Here is a 13,554-nt window from a genome sequence, read left to right as displayed (position 1 = left end):
GAATAAGTTCCAAGCTGAGAAAAGAGCAAAGCCCTTGAGGCAGGAAAGAGGTTGGTGTTTTCTAGGAAGACAGAAGGCCAGCGTGGCCCGAGGAGGCAAGGTTGAGATTGCAAACAGGAACCAGACACAGGCTTTATGGGCCATGTTAAGAAGTTGGAAAAGAACAATGGGAAACCAAGGAATAATGTGGGGCAGAGATTTGATCTTAGTTCAATTGTTTAGCACCACACAAACCATATCACATATCATATGGTTTTCCATACAGTCCTTTAGGTATTTGAACATGGCTGATATGTTTTCCCCTGGGACCCCCTTTCCTGCCCCCAACACCTCTGGAAGCTATGGCTCTCCTTCATTTTATCCAGAAGATTTATGAATGACTTTGAAAACGACATTCTGAACACTGAAAATGTGGAGAATTTTTATGTAAATCAGGTGGGTACATTTTTAAAGGAAAGGACCTGAGGCTTTTCTGAGATTCTCAAAACCACCACTGAAACATTTCTCATGTCTGTGATCCTGGTTATTGTTCTCTGGAACAGCAGGGTACAATGTCAACTTCAACCCAGGCTAGTTCTCTAAGTTGTCTTCTCACCTGTGAAATGAAAACTAGAAATGCTATGAGGATTAAATGAGATTATGTTAAAAGAGTGCTTAATGGTAAGCCATAACGCGCCAGCACACCGTTCCACTATTATAAACAAACACTTGCATCCCTGGAACGGAGGAACAATTTATAGGTAAAGCCCCTTTAGCATTCCAAACATTCACGAAGTGCCTATTCTGTATAGAGCCCCCGGTGAAAAAAGATCTGCCTTCTAGAGGTCTGGTATCTCGTTGAAAGACCCAGAAGAGATAAACGAAATGTCCACCAGTGAAGTGTTGTGGGATCTGGGAGCTGCAGACAAGGCTTTAATTTCCACTGGAATTAAGCGGTTATCGGAGTTCATATTTGAAATGGGTTTGAAATATGAAAATATTCAATTTTATTTGAAGTGGGTTTGAAAGATGAACATACTGAATTTTAAACACACAGTAAATCAATATTACATATAAACATTTTATTCTTGATGTGCAAAGGCCGACTGGAAACACTGCAATCACTTCTATATTATCTGACAAATACCGAACAGCAGGTATCGTGAGAAAGGCACCTATCTTTTGTCCAGTCTGTTTACTATACATTGCATGCTCTGGGCAGTCCTTATCTTCATGTTCGGGAACAAAGTACACACATACACACCCCTTTCCGAAAAGAGAAAGGCACAGACTCCAAGAGAGGGGTGGGATCCCTCGTGGCCCAACCACACAATGGGGGCCACTTCACCGTAGCTCGCCCCCTGTCCCTCCGGACCCCGCACACCCCCGCCCCACAAGCCCCACTCTCGCCGGGGTTCGCTCCTCCGGTCCCTATCGCTCCTCCCTTGCAGCTCCAGGGATGCAGTTACTGCCCCTCCGGGCGCCCTCCCTCACTCGAACTTCCCTCCTCCTTCGCTGGGGAGCCGGAAAACCCGGAGCGAACTGGCCCCGTCCGGCGGCGCATGCTCAGTAGCGAGCAGGTTCAGTTCGCTAGTAGGAAGCCCCAGCGCTACACCCGCGTCGGCGGCGGCCGCGGCGGCACCTCAGGGCAGCCAGATTCCCCAACAACGACCTCGGGCCTTTCCCCTCCCCCGCTAGACCCCGGCCCCAGCTCCGCCCCGCCCGGGGTCGCTCGCGTTTCGCGGTCTCCGCTGCGCTGAGCGGTCGCCGCGGCCGGAGCGCCCCTCCACACGCCCTCCCCCAGCCGCCGGCTCCGCCGCGGGGCCAGGCCGGGCCCAGGAGCGCAGCCCCGGCAGGCGGGCGGGCGGCGGCCTCGGCAGAGGGCAGCCCGGGGCGGCGCCGGCGGGCCGGGGAGGGGTGGGGGGGCCCGGCCCCTGGGCGGTGGTGCGGGATGCCGCCGCCACCGCCTCTGGGCTGCGTTCGCTCTCTGCGGCTGGTGCCCGTGTCGGGTGGGTGGCCGGCCGCGGGCCTCGCCCCCCAGCACTCTCTCCAAGGCTAGCCCGGCCGCGCGGCGCCCCGAGGGGGCCGGGCCGTCCGGTGGGGCCGCGGCCCTGTTCCGCGCTGCGAGCTCGCCCTCTCGCGGCTCCCGGTCCGGCCGCCGCCGCCCCCTCCCAGTCCAGGGCGCCCCGGGGGCACCATGCAGGCGCAGCAGCTGCCGTACGAGTTTTTCAGCGAGGAGAACGCGCCCAAGTGGCGGGGGCTGCTGGTGCCTGCGCTGAAAAAGGTGAGGAGCGCAGGGGACCCCGCTTCCCGGCTGCAGCCCCTGCGAGGGCGCCGGGCCGGGCTGGGCAAGGGCTGGGGAGGCGGGGCGCGCGCGGGGCCGTCTTTCTTCCCGGTCTCACTGCCTCCCAGAAAGGACGGCACACACTGAGGTTCCCCCACAGTCGCTGGCTGTCGTTGTTGACATTCACTCCGTGTGTGAGAAGGCCGCAGGAAAGCGGGGAGCGTTTGTCCAAGTCATCCAGTCCCTGACAGCTTAAGGTCCTGCCCCTGATTTTCTCACCAGAGTTGGAGCAGCCTCAGGTCTCAGCGGAGGTCAAAGCAGGCCACTTTTCCGGCTTCTTGGTCTTACCCAGACCTGCTGTCAGCCTCCGGTTTTAGGTGTTCAGTCTGCCGGTTTCAGTGGGCTCGATACGCTCTGGCCATAATGCTTGCTCTAAGTAATTGCAGAGCTCGCCTGCCAGCAGGAATATGGCCTGCTTTGCTCGCCCTCTGTAATCACTCTTCATTTCCCCCGAATTCCTCCATTCCTCCCATTAACAGGCACGGGTGTGCAAGCCACTCTTTTTTTTTCTTTTTCTTTCTTTCCAAAATCTGAGAATTTTGGCACTATCGTTCGGTTTGTGGATCAGAAATTTTAAACTTCCTGTGTTTCTTCAAGTTTGCCACATTGTTATCTAAAGTTATATACCCCACGATTTGTACTTTTTAAATGTTTTAGTGTAATTAGGAAATGTTGCTACATTTTAAACGCTTCTAAAGCAACATTGTGACTTAACAAATACATTAAAACATCAGAAACTGGTGTGCTTGACTGAACCTTAGAAACAACCAGAGTATTTTTTTGTTTTCCTTTTACCTTTTCTATAAATACAGAAATTGCTTGCTCTTCTAATGGTGTTTCTAAATCCCAGTTTCTTGTTGCTCAAAGAATGATTCATGTTATCTGGTGAAAATATTTTTACTCCTACTGAGAGTTCAGATTATGGGTGTACCTTTTGTTCTAAGCATTTATCCTTTTAAAAACTGTTTCTTGAAAGGTGTCTGATATTTCTCAAAGGCCAGCAACTTTTACTTTCCCTTTTGCCCGGTTCTCCCTCTCCCCTTCTTGGTATCTTACAGTGGAAACTATTTGGTTCGTTAGCAGAATTTGCTCATATATTTCAGATGTAAGTTGTTGACTTTTTTCCTTAGGTATCTGACTAGCCACACACATCTCTATGATACTGTTTTAAAGAAAACCAAAAACAGATGCTGTTTGCCTTATAGACTTTATTCATTAGAAATCTCTTCAGGCTCTCACTGTATTTCCTTTTGCTTTACCTACGTGCTACATCTTAGCTTGTAATAGAAGGTGAGTAGGAGGTCTCAGTGATGCCAGAACTGGTTGGTATCCTGACCAAGGTGGGGAGGAGACAGAAAAATTGTTAAAAAAATACAAAAAACCTCCTAAAACACTATCAATTTGGGGCTATTGTGTTTAGAAGTAAGCAACGCCTGTCCCAGGGGAACCATCAAGATACTCTTATCAATTGAGGGGACTACTAAGCAGTGAAAAGAGCAGGAGTTGGCAGACCAGGTCCAACTTTGCCACATTGGTGGCCCTTGCTAAAATCTGTCCACAGAAGCATTTGGTTTGGCTGACACCGTGTTGTTTTAATTTTAATGTAATTAGTTGCCAATGTTTAAAAATGGGAGATATTACATAAAATCAGAATTTTGAGCTTTTCTTGAAGAGTAGGAAGCTCTCCCCACATGGGCCCGCTTTCAAGCAAGGCAGGAAAGTGCTGCAGCTGTCCTCTTAGACAGCATGTATTTTCAATTTACCACAGCCCTCCACCAACCCTCTGCTTATTTACCTAAACCAGCTTTGACTTTAGGCAGGAATGCCCTTGTATGACAGTAGAAGTGATGGGAGGAGGTGGAAGTATACACAACCTAGTTGATAGGTGAGGTTCTTCCAGTTCTTTTTTTTTATAATTAGTTTCAGGTGTACAAAACAATGTATTAGTTAGATATTTACACCCCTCACAAAGTGATGACTCCCCTCCCCGCAATCTGCTACCCCCTCTGACATCGTATACAGCTATTATAATACCATTGCCTCTATTCCCTATGCTGTACTCCACATCCCGTGACAATATATGTATACATATACTTAATTATCGTTGACATTCAATATTATTCAACTTCAGCTTCAGGTGTGTAGCATGTTCTTTCCAATTCTTATTTAAAATATCTACTAATGATGATTCTAAGCCACCTAAAACAAGGTTAAAAACATATTTCATATCTGGACGTGCTTTGGGTGGCTCAAAACCTGCATTTTCATCTGCCTGCTGCTGTGTTTCCCTGAAAATAAGACCTAGCTGGACCATCCGCTCTAATGCGTCTTTTGGAGCAAAAATTAATATAAATATTATATAAGACCTTTATATATTATATAAATATACATAAGGTCTTATATTATAGTAAAATAAGACCGGGTGTTATATTAATTTTTGCTCCAAAAGACGCATTAGAGCTGGTCGTCCGGCTAGGTCTTATTTTCGGGGGAACACGGTAGACATTTAATTTGGATATCTCCGTATCTTGAACTCCTTCTTTAGACTTATTGCACTATTTGCCGATGTGCCCAACTTGTGTTATGTTACCTGAAGCTCTGTGGAGATCCTATTCTTTTCACCTGGACTGCCCTTTGCCTGGCCTAACACTACTTCTGGACCAGTCTGACCTCAGATCTTTTCTCAAATCTTCAGGGCGGAGTGGGATAGTCTTTGTTTTCTATTAGCACCCTTGCCTAGCACTTAACAATGAATTCTAAGTTTCTATATAATTGATCCCCCTCCCCCACCCCAGCTCTTCCCCAACTAGTTTGGATGGTCCTTGATGACAAGGATAATATTTTACCCTTATTTTATCCTCCCATGTACACAGTGCCTGACACCTAGTAAGCACTTAAATTTGAATGAATGGTTGAGGAAATACCCAAACTAAAATCATCAACTCCCTTCCACCTACCATTACAATTTTTGTCTCTTGATTAATAGCTTTATTATTTTATGTGACTGGTTCAAAACTTCGGAGTCATCTCTGACTTTTCTCTTTGCCTTACTGACTACACCCAGGTAGAACCTGTAGATTCGTTCCCCTTTAACATGTTCTAATCTGTTCCCTCCTACTCCAATTGCTCTGAGTCCCCTTTCCCAGACTATTGGGATAGCCACGTAACTGAGTTCACTGCCCCTCACCTCTCCTTTATTATTATTATTATTATTATTATTATTATTTTAATTGGGGAATATTGGGGAACAGTGTGTTTCTCCAGGGCCCATCAGCTCCAAGTCGTTGTCCTTCAATCTAGTTGTGGAGGGCGCAGCTCAGCTCCAAGTCCAGTCACCGTTTTCAATCATTAGTTGCAGGGGGCGCAGCCCACCATCCCATGTGGGAATTGAACCAGCAGCCTTGTTGTTAAGAGCTCGCGCTCTAACCAACTGAGCCATCTGGCCGCCCCTATCTATTTATTATTCAAGTTTTAGAAGTTATAGTACACTTCTGAACATGTCACAGGTTTGTTCAGAAACTTGGATGTCTTTTGAGGGGATAGGATGAAGTGCACATTCTTTATCGTGGAATTGATGATGATAGATGATCTGGCTTCATTCTGCTTTTCTGACTGGATTGCCTATATTTCTATTCTTTATGCTTCAGCCAGACTGCTTTACTATTTTTCCTGAATATGCCCAGAATGTCTCACTGCATCTATCAGTCTAAGTTCTAGCTTGAGTACTGCACAAATATATCATGCCTGCTGCAGACCAAGTATTGCCCTTAGCACTAAAGATGAAAAGGTAAATGACATCATCCAGAAATGACTAAGTTAGAATATGATGGGAAGTGGCATAAGGTGAGTTTGGAGAGGAAACTGGTTTATAGAGAATGTTTTGTATGTTAAGCTAAGGAGATTGAATTTTGTCTAGAGGGGATAGAAGTCATTGAGGAATTTTAAATAGGGGAGTAACATCAGATATGAATTCTAGAAAATTCACTTTGGCCAGAGAATAGAAAATGCATCAGAGAAGAATGAGACCCACGGTAAGGAGAAAAGTTAGAAGGCTAGTTTGTTAGTCCAGCCAAGAGATGATATGCATTTGAATTAAGAGTGCATTTGAACTAAGATGGAAGTGTGGGGGTGGATTTTATTTGAAAGATGTTTAAAAGGCAGAATTGACAGGACCTAGTAACTTGCTGAGTGATTGGGGGAAGTGGTAAGAGAGCAGGAAGACTCTTTAAGTGTTTAGTTTGAATGTCTCGAGTCAGGATAGGGAATGTAGGAGCAGAGCCCGTTGTTAGGAAGGAGAGAGTGGCGTGATGAATTTTGGACATGTTGATTTAAAAGTCCTTTTGGGTTATCCAGGTGGACTTGTCACACTGGCAGTTGGTTGTTGGTATCTGGTGGAGCAGATTTGGGACTTCTAGGTGTGTAAGGAAAGCCATAGACTAGATGAAGCCTGTATCCATACAAATGCTTACACGTGACTGTTCATGGCAGCTCTGCTCAGCAAAAACTTAGAAACAACCCAAATGTTCATCAGCAGGTGAATGAATAAACGCATTGCGACATAGCCACACATTGGAGGACTCCTAGCAACAGAAGGAATGAACTATTGATGCACAGGGCAACATGGCTGAATCTCAAAAGAATGAAAGAAGCCAGACTTATAAAAAGAGTGTATACTGTTTAATTCTATTTATGTGAAATTCCAGAAAATGCAAACTAATCTACAGTGACAAAAAGCAGGCCAGTAGTTGTGTTAGGGGGGAAACTTTCATGTTCATTTGTCTTGATGGTGCTGATAGTTTCAGGGGTGTATACATATGTTAGAATTTAACAGATTGTACAGCTACAGTCGATGCTATTCATTGTATGTCATTGTACCTCAAAGAAAGTGTTGGGAAAAAAAAGTAGATGAGGTCACCCACTGAAAATGACTAGAGGTAAGACTGAAATAGGGCTGGCAGTAGAAGTGGAGGAAGAGAGTGGACAATAACGTGTAGGGGGAGAGCAGAGGGAAAAGAGTGAGTAAAGGAGATTAAGAAGGAAGGAGTCAGGTAGAAAGGAGACCCTAGTGTTCAAGAAGCTGAGAAAAAAAGGCGTTTCAAGAAAAGAGTAATTAACTAAGTCAGGCTTCAGAAAAGTCAAATAAGGTACCTGAAAAAATGTTAGATTTGACAGCCAAGGGGTCACTTATGACCCAGCAGTTTCAGTTTGAGGGTAGAAGATGGACGAGCACGGAAAAAGAATAACAAGGACAGGTGACCTTTTTTTCAGATTATTTTTTCTAGAAGCTTGGAAACAAAGAGAAAAGAGATACATCTATGGCAAGAAGGGGATTCAAGGTTTGGGCAGGGCAGTTTTGTTTTTATTTGAAGGTGAGGGAATCTGGTATATGTTAGGAACTTTTGGGGAAGGAGCTGGTAGAGAGTGCTGGTGAAATACTGAACAAGAAGGTGAGCTCCGGAACACAAGCTTGGGATTTGCCTTGAACTATTTGCTGGTACTATTTTAAATGCCTCACATATGTTCTCTAATTCTCACAGGATACTGTTATTGCCTTCATTTTACAAGAGGAAACTGAGGTTTGGAAAGGGCAATTTGGTTACAGAGTCTGCATTTTTAAATACTATGTTATGCTACCTCTGGCAGGGGTGATGACATTCTTCTGAAATGGGAGGGAAAGAGATAAAGATGGGTTTGTAGGTGGAGAGCAGGGAGTTCATGCTAGGTAGCCTCTATTTTCATGATGAAATGAAAGGCAAGAGCCTTTACACAGAGTGAGGAAAGAGAAATGAGTAAGGATTTAAGAAGCATGATGAAATTTTGGAATTGCTGCTGTAGATTGTGGAGGCGGAGCCAACCAGTGAATTAGAAAGGAATTGCCGAGCAGTGTCGAGTGTGGAGACCATAAATTTGGAGTAGCGTTCATTGGTCTGGTGGTTGTGAGATTTTCCTCCAGCAGCAATCATTAGCTCAGGTAAATGGGTAGAGAAGGATAGTTGATTGCCCGTGGCTGTCGTAGGGACTAAGAAGATAGGGATATTTCGGGTGACAGAGAAGAAGTAAAACTACAAGAGAGGTAAATGAGGTATAAATGAGGGCTCCATGGATTAGAAATCTAGATAAATTGGAAGAGGAGGATAATGGGAGTAGATAGGGTATTATGGTTAGAGATGATGATAATTATATTTTGGGGTTTTTAAGATTCCAGAGAGGAAGGAGATTAGATAATTAGGAGATGTGTTGCGTGCATGGATGATGAAGTCCACGAGGATAGTGTAATGTATTATAGTGGAGAAAAGACTAGTGCAGCAGTGGCAGTGAGGTCCAGAAATCACAGCAGTGAGGTGCTTTAACCAAATCATAATAAAAGTGGCCGCTACTCCCCACTTCCCCATAATGTATATGGATGGAATAGGGAAAAATTTGCACCTCATTTTAGAATAGTTTGTCTTGTGATCAAGTTTTTTACCCAACATTTTATTACAAAAAATTTCAAATATACAGGAAAGTTGAAAGAATTATTATAAATACCAATATACCCATCACATAGAGTCTGTAATTTACCTTTTATTGTGTTTGCCGTATCACATGTTTTTCCATACTTCCATCCGTCTACCAATCCATCTTATGTTTTGATGTATTTCAAAGTAAGTTGCAGACATCAGTATACTTTACCCTGAAACATTTCAGCATTTGTGTCATTAACTGGAGTTTAGTATCAGTTTATGGTTCTTTTTGTTTATTAGGTAAAATTTATGTACAGTGGAATACACAAATATTAATTGTGCCATTTAATAAGTTTTAACAAATGACTACCACCCAAGGCTTTACCAAGGTATCAAACATTACTTTCATTTGGGAAATTTCCTTCATGTGTCTTCTTAGTCAAACCCTGTCCCCTCCCAGAAGCAACTATTGTTCTGATCTTTTGTCATCCTACTATAGACTTATGTATTCTAGAATGTCAGAGAAATAAAATCATACAGTATATATTTTTGGTGAGACTTTTGAGGTTTTGTGTATCAAGAATTTGGTCCTTTTTTCTGTCACAGGAATATGTCAAAAGTTTGTCAATTAGATGGGTAACTGGGAGTTTTCCATTTTGAGGCCATTATGAATAAAGCTGCCATGAATGTTCTTATACAAGTCTTTTTGTATGCATATGTTTTCATTTCTCTGGGGTAAATGCCAGGAGAAATGTCTCATAGAGTGTCTGTTTAGTTTTATGAGAAACTGCCAGACCTTTTCTCAAAGTAGTTGTACCCCTTTTGCATTCCCACCATGTATGAGGGTTCCAGTTGCTCCATATTTTGCCTATATTTGGTGTTATTAGTCTTTAATTTTAGTCATTGTGATAGATGTGTAGTGGTATCTCATTGTGATTTTAATTTGCATTCTCCTGATGACTAATGACATTAGCACTTATTCATGTTCTTATTGACCATTCGTATATCTTCGTTTGGACAGTGTCTGCATAAATCTGTTGCCCATTTAAAAAATTGAGTTGTTTTTCTTTTTAGTATTTATTTTAAGAGTATTTAGTATATTGTTATATATCCTGGATAACTGTCCTTTATCAGTTACATGTTTTATGAATATTTTCTTCTAGCCTGTGACTCCTCTGTTCATTTTTCTAATGGTGTTTTAAAAAATTATTTGTTTTTTTCAATTACAGTTGACATTCAATATTATATTAGTTCCAGGTGTACAGCACAGTGGTTAGACATTTATATAATTTATGAAGTGATCCCCCTGATTAGTCTAGTACCCACCTGGCACTATACATAGTTATTACCATATTATTGACTATATTCCCTGTACTGTACTTTACATCCCTGTGACTATTTTGTAACTACCACTTTTTAGTTCTTAATCCCTTCACCTTTCTCACTGAGCCTCCCAACCCCTCTCCCATCTTCTAGTAGTGTTTTTTGATGAGCAGAAGTTTTTTATGTTGAAGGATTCAAATTTATCAGTTTTTTTCTTTGAAGGTTACTTATTGCTCTCTGTTCCAAGAACCCCTTGCCTGCCACCAAGTCATGAAGATATTCTCTCCTAATGCTGTTTTCTTAAAAGCTTTATAGTTTTTGCTTTTACATAATCTATGGTTCATTTCAAATTAATTATGTATGGTATAAGGTAGAAATTGAGATTTGTTTTTTTTATATTGAAATCTAGTTATTTTATAATTATCTGTTGAAGAGACTTTCCTTTTTCTGTTGGATTGTGTTAATGTTTTTCTGGAAATTAAATGAATATGTGTAATATTTATGTGACTATATACAAGTATTTAAATATGTACTATATAATAAACATATTATATAGTACATATTATATATATATATATATATATATATATATATATATATATATATATCTAGGCTCTCCATTCTATTCCATTGATCTATTTATTTACTTTACTCCAGTACCACATTATTGATTACTGTAATTTTATAGTAAGTCTTCCAATTTTGTTCTCCTTTTAAAATATTGTTTTAGTGTTTCTGGATTTTGCATTTTAATATAAATTTTGAGCTAGCCTGCCAGTTTCTACCAAAAAAAAAAAAAATTGGTGAGATTTTGATTATGATTGCATTAAATCTATAGGTCACTAAAAAGAATTGACATCTTAACAATGTTAAATCTTTGGATCCATGAACATGGTACATCTGTCCATTTATTTAGAGTTTTTCTCTCAGCAATACTGTAGTTTTCAGTGTAGAAGTCTTACATGTCTTTGGTTAAGTTTAATCGTAAATATTTTGTTTTCTGATGCTGTCATAAATTGTTTTAAAAATTTATTTTCCAGTTGTTTGCTACGAGTACATAAACATACAGCTGATTTTGTATATTGGTCTTGTACCCTTTGACCTTACTGGTACTTGTTTTGTAGACTCCATAGAATTTTTTCTTTTTACATAATTATGTCATCTGCAAATAGAAACAGTCTGATAGTTATCTGTGTATTTATCTTTCTATCTATCTGCCCTTTCCTGGCTAGAACCTCCATTACAATGTTGAATCAGAGTAGTGGGAGTGGTCGTCCTTACCATGTTCCCATTCTTAAGGGAAGCATTTCTTATTTCACCATTAAGTGTGATGTTAGTTTATCAGATTGAGGATATCCCCTTCCATTTCTAGTTTTCTGAGAGTTTTGGAGGTTTTTTTCCATAAATGGATATTGAATTTTATCAAAAGATTTTTCTTTGTTAAAGTTATTATAAGGTTTTTCTTTTTTATTCTGTCACTATGGTAAATTACATTGATTTGTCAATGTTAAAACAACCTTACATTTCCTGGATAAACCATAGTAGATAGTTTTTTATTGAGTTCCTGCTATGTGTCAATATTCGAGGCACTATGCTTGGTACTTTACTTAATCTCTGTTCCATTCATTGACTTTTCAAGGTGGCAATTTTTACTGCTGAGTTTTACAACTAACAAAATGGATCCTCAGAGAGGCAAATTGTCATCTTATAACTAATAAGGAGTAGAATTAGGATTTGAATCTAAGTCTGTCTAGCTTTAAACAGCTCTTTCCACTCCACTGTGTTGCTTGCTTTGAGGAGGCAGTATCTATAATACAGTACAATAGTACCCTAATTGTCCTGCACCTTCAATTTTAGGGAAGAAGTGCTGTAGGAAAGAGGGAGGCTGAACGAAGAGGGCTTTGAAAACTCTTGCTTTTAGCTGAGAAGCTCAGCCCTTTTACATACTGGGGCTCTGCATAGGATAACATTTGAAAGAAAAGCTTCTGTGTGCTTTATACAGCATGGATTAAATGGCAGTAGAACTGTAGGCATGAAGGCATTTTTTTAAAAAATATATTTTTTTAATTGGGGAATATTGGGGAACATTGTGTTTCTCCAGGGCCCATCCGCTCAAAAGTCGTTGTCCTTCAATCTAGTTGTGGAGGGCGCAGCTCAGCTCTAAGTCCAGTCCCTGTTTCCAATCTTTAGTTGGCAAGGAGCACAGCTCACCATTCCATGGGGGAATTGAACCGGCAACCTTGTTGTTGAGAGCTCGCACTATAACCAACAGAGCCATCCGGCCTCGCCTCTGGAAGCTCAGTGACAACTTGTTATCTTCAATCTAGTTGTGGAGGGCGCAGCTCACTGGCCCTTGTGGGAATCAAACCAGCAACCCTGTTGTTCAGAGCTCACACTCTAACCAAGTGAGCCATCCGGCCGCCCCAGTTAGGAGATTTTTGCAGCAATTCATGGAATGGATGATGGTGGGCTTAACTAGAGCAGTAGCTGTGTGGAAAGAGAAAAGTGGACAGATTTTAGATTTGGAGGTAGATTGGTGATTGAATGACAGGGTAGTGAGTGGGATAAAAGCTGATACCCAGGTTTTTGGCTGAAGAGTCTAAATAGTAAAGATGATGACAGAGAGGATACTGAGAGAAGAGCATAATTGAAGGGGAACTAAGAAACCATCAGTACTCCGGGAAAGCGGTTGTGAGAGAATTGTACTGACAGATTTACACTTTGGGGAGTAGCTAAGATGCCAAGCATGGAAAGCATCTTTCTTGGACTGTCTTTGTTAATTACAGACAGGTACGACCTGAAGGCTCTGATGATGTCTTTCAAAATACATTTCTAACGCCATCTCCTCTGCATAGGCTTTCTACTACAACTCCATCCCCTAAGTAAAATGAATCTCTTAATTTCCTTAGTACTTTATACCTCAATTTTAGCACTTAATGACAATCTCCCATTTACAGTTTGTATCTGTGGCTTCTCTCCTCTGTATTGGAAGTTACTTGAGGGCAAGAATACAGTCCTACTCACCTTTGTATTTCCTATAATGCTTAGCATATTTCTCATGGATAGCAGGTGCTCAGTACATGTTTATTAAATTGCGTGTGGTTCTGAGTCTGTCCCCTCAAGAATATACTAGTAATGCATAGCGTTAGATGGGTCTTAGTTGATATCTTTACCAGTCAAAAGGCATTGGAATTGTCATGTTCAGTGTATTCTATTTTAACAAATAGGGAAGGAAATGCTACATATTTTAGAAATAATTCATTTAAAATAATTAGATTTTTTCTTTTTTATTATTAGTTTCAGGTGTACAAAAACAACATAATGATTAGACATTTACACCCCTCACAAAGTGATGACCCCAACAAGTCTACTACCCATGTGACACTGGACACAGCTATTCCAGTACCATTGACTATATTATCTATGCTGTACTTCACATCCCATGAACATACATATATATATGTA

The 13,554-nt window shown here is 41.4% G+C and overlaps 1 protein-coding gene across 3 annotated transcripts in view; it reads left to right on the top strand.

The window, feature by feature from the left end:
• Nucleotides 1–1,891: 1,891 nt before the first annotated feature.
• Nucleotides 1,892–13,554, top strand: part of SOS1 (SOS Ras/Rac guanine nucleotide exchange factor 1) — a 119,594-nt gene continuing 107,931 nt past the window's right edge. For 2 of the 3 annotated variants that reach the window (XM_019742402.2, XM_019742393.2), the window contains exon 1: nucleotides 1,892–2,263. In XM_019742402.2, coding sequence (XP_019597961.1) covers nucleotides 2,177–2,263 — 87 coding nt within the window. In that variant the 5' untranslated portion in view covers nucleotides 1,892–2,176. The remainder of the gene's footprint in view (nucleotides 2,264–13,554) is intronic. The other variant, XM_019742420.2, reaches the window with a different exon arrangement.

This window comes from Rhinolophus sinicus, linkage group LG05 (genome assembly GCF_036562045.2).
Source record: "Rhinolophus sinicus isolate RSC01 linkage group LG05, ASM3656204v1, whole genome shotgun sequence".
In the NCBI taxonomy this organism is placed as follows: Eukaryota; Metazoa; Chordata; class Mammalia; order Chiroptera; family Rhinolophidae; genus Rhinolophus; species Rhinolophus sinicus.
This window is presented reverse-complemented; position numbering and strand designations above follow the sequence as displayed.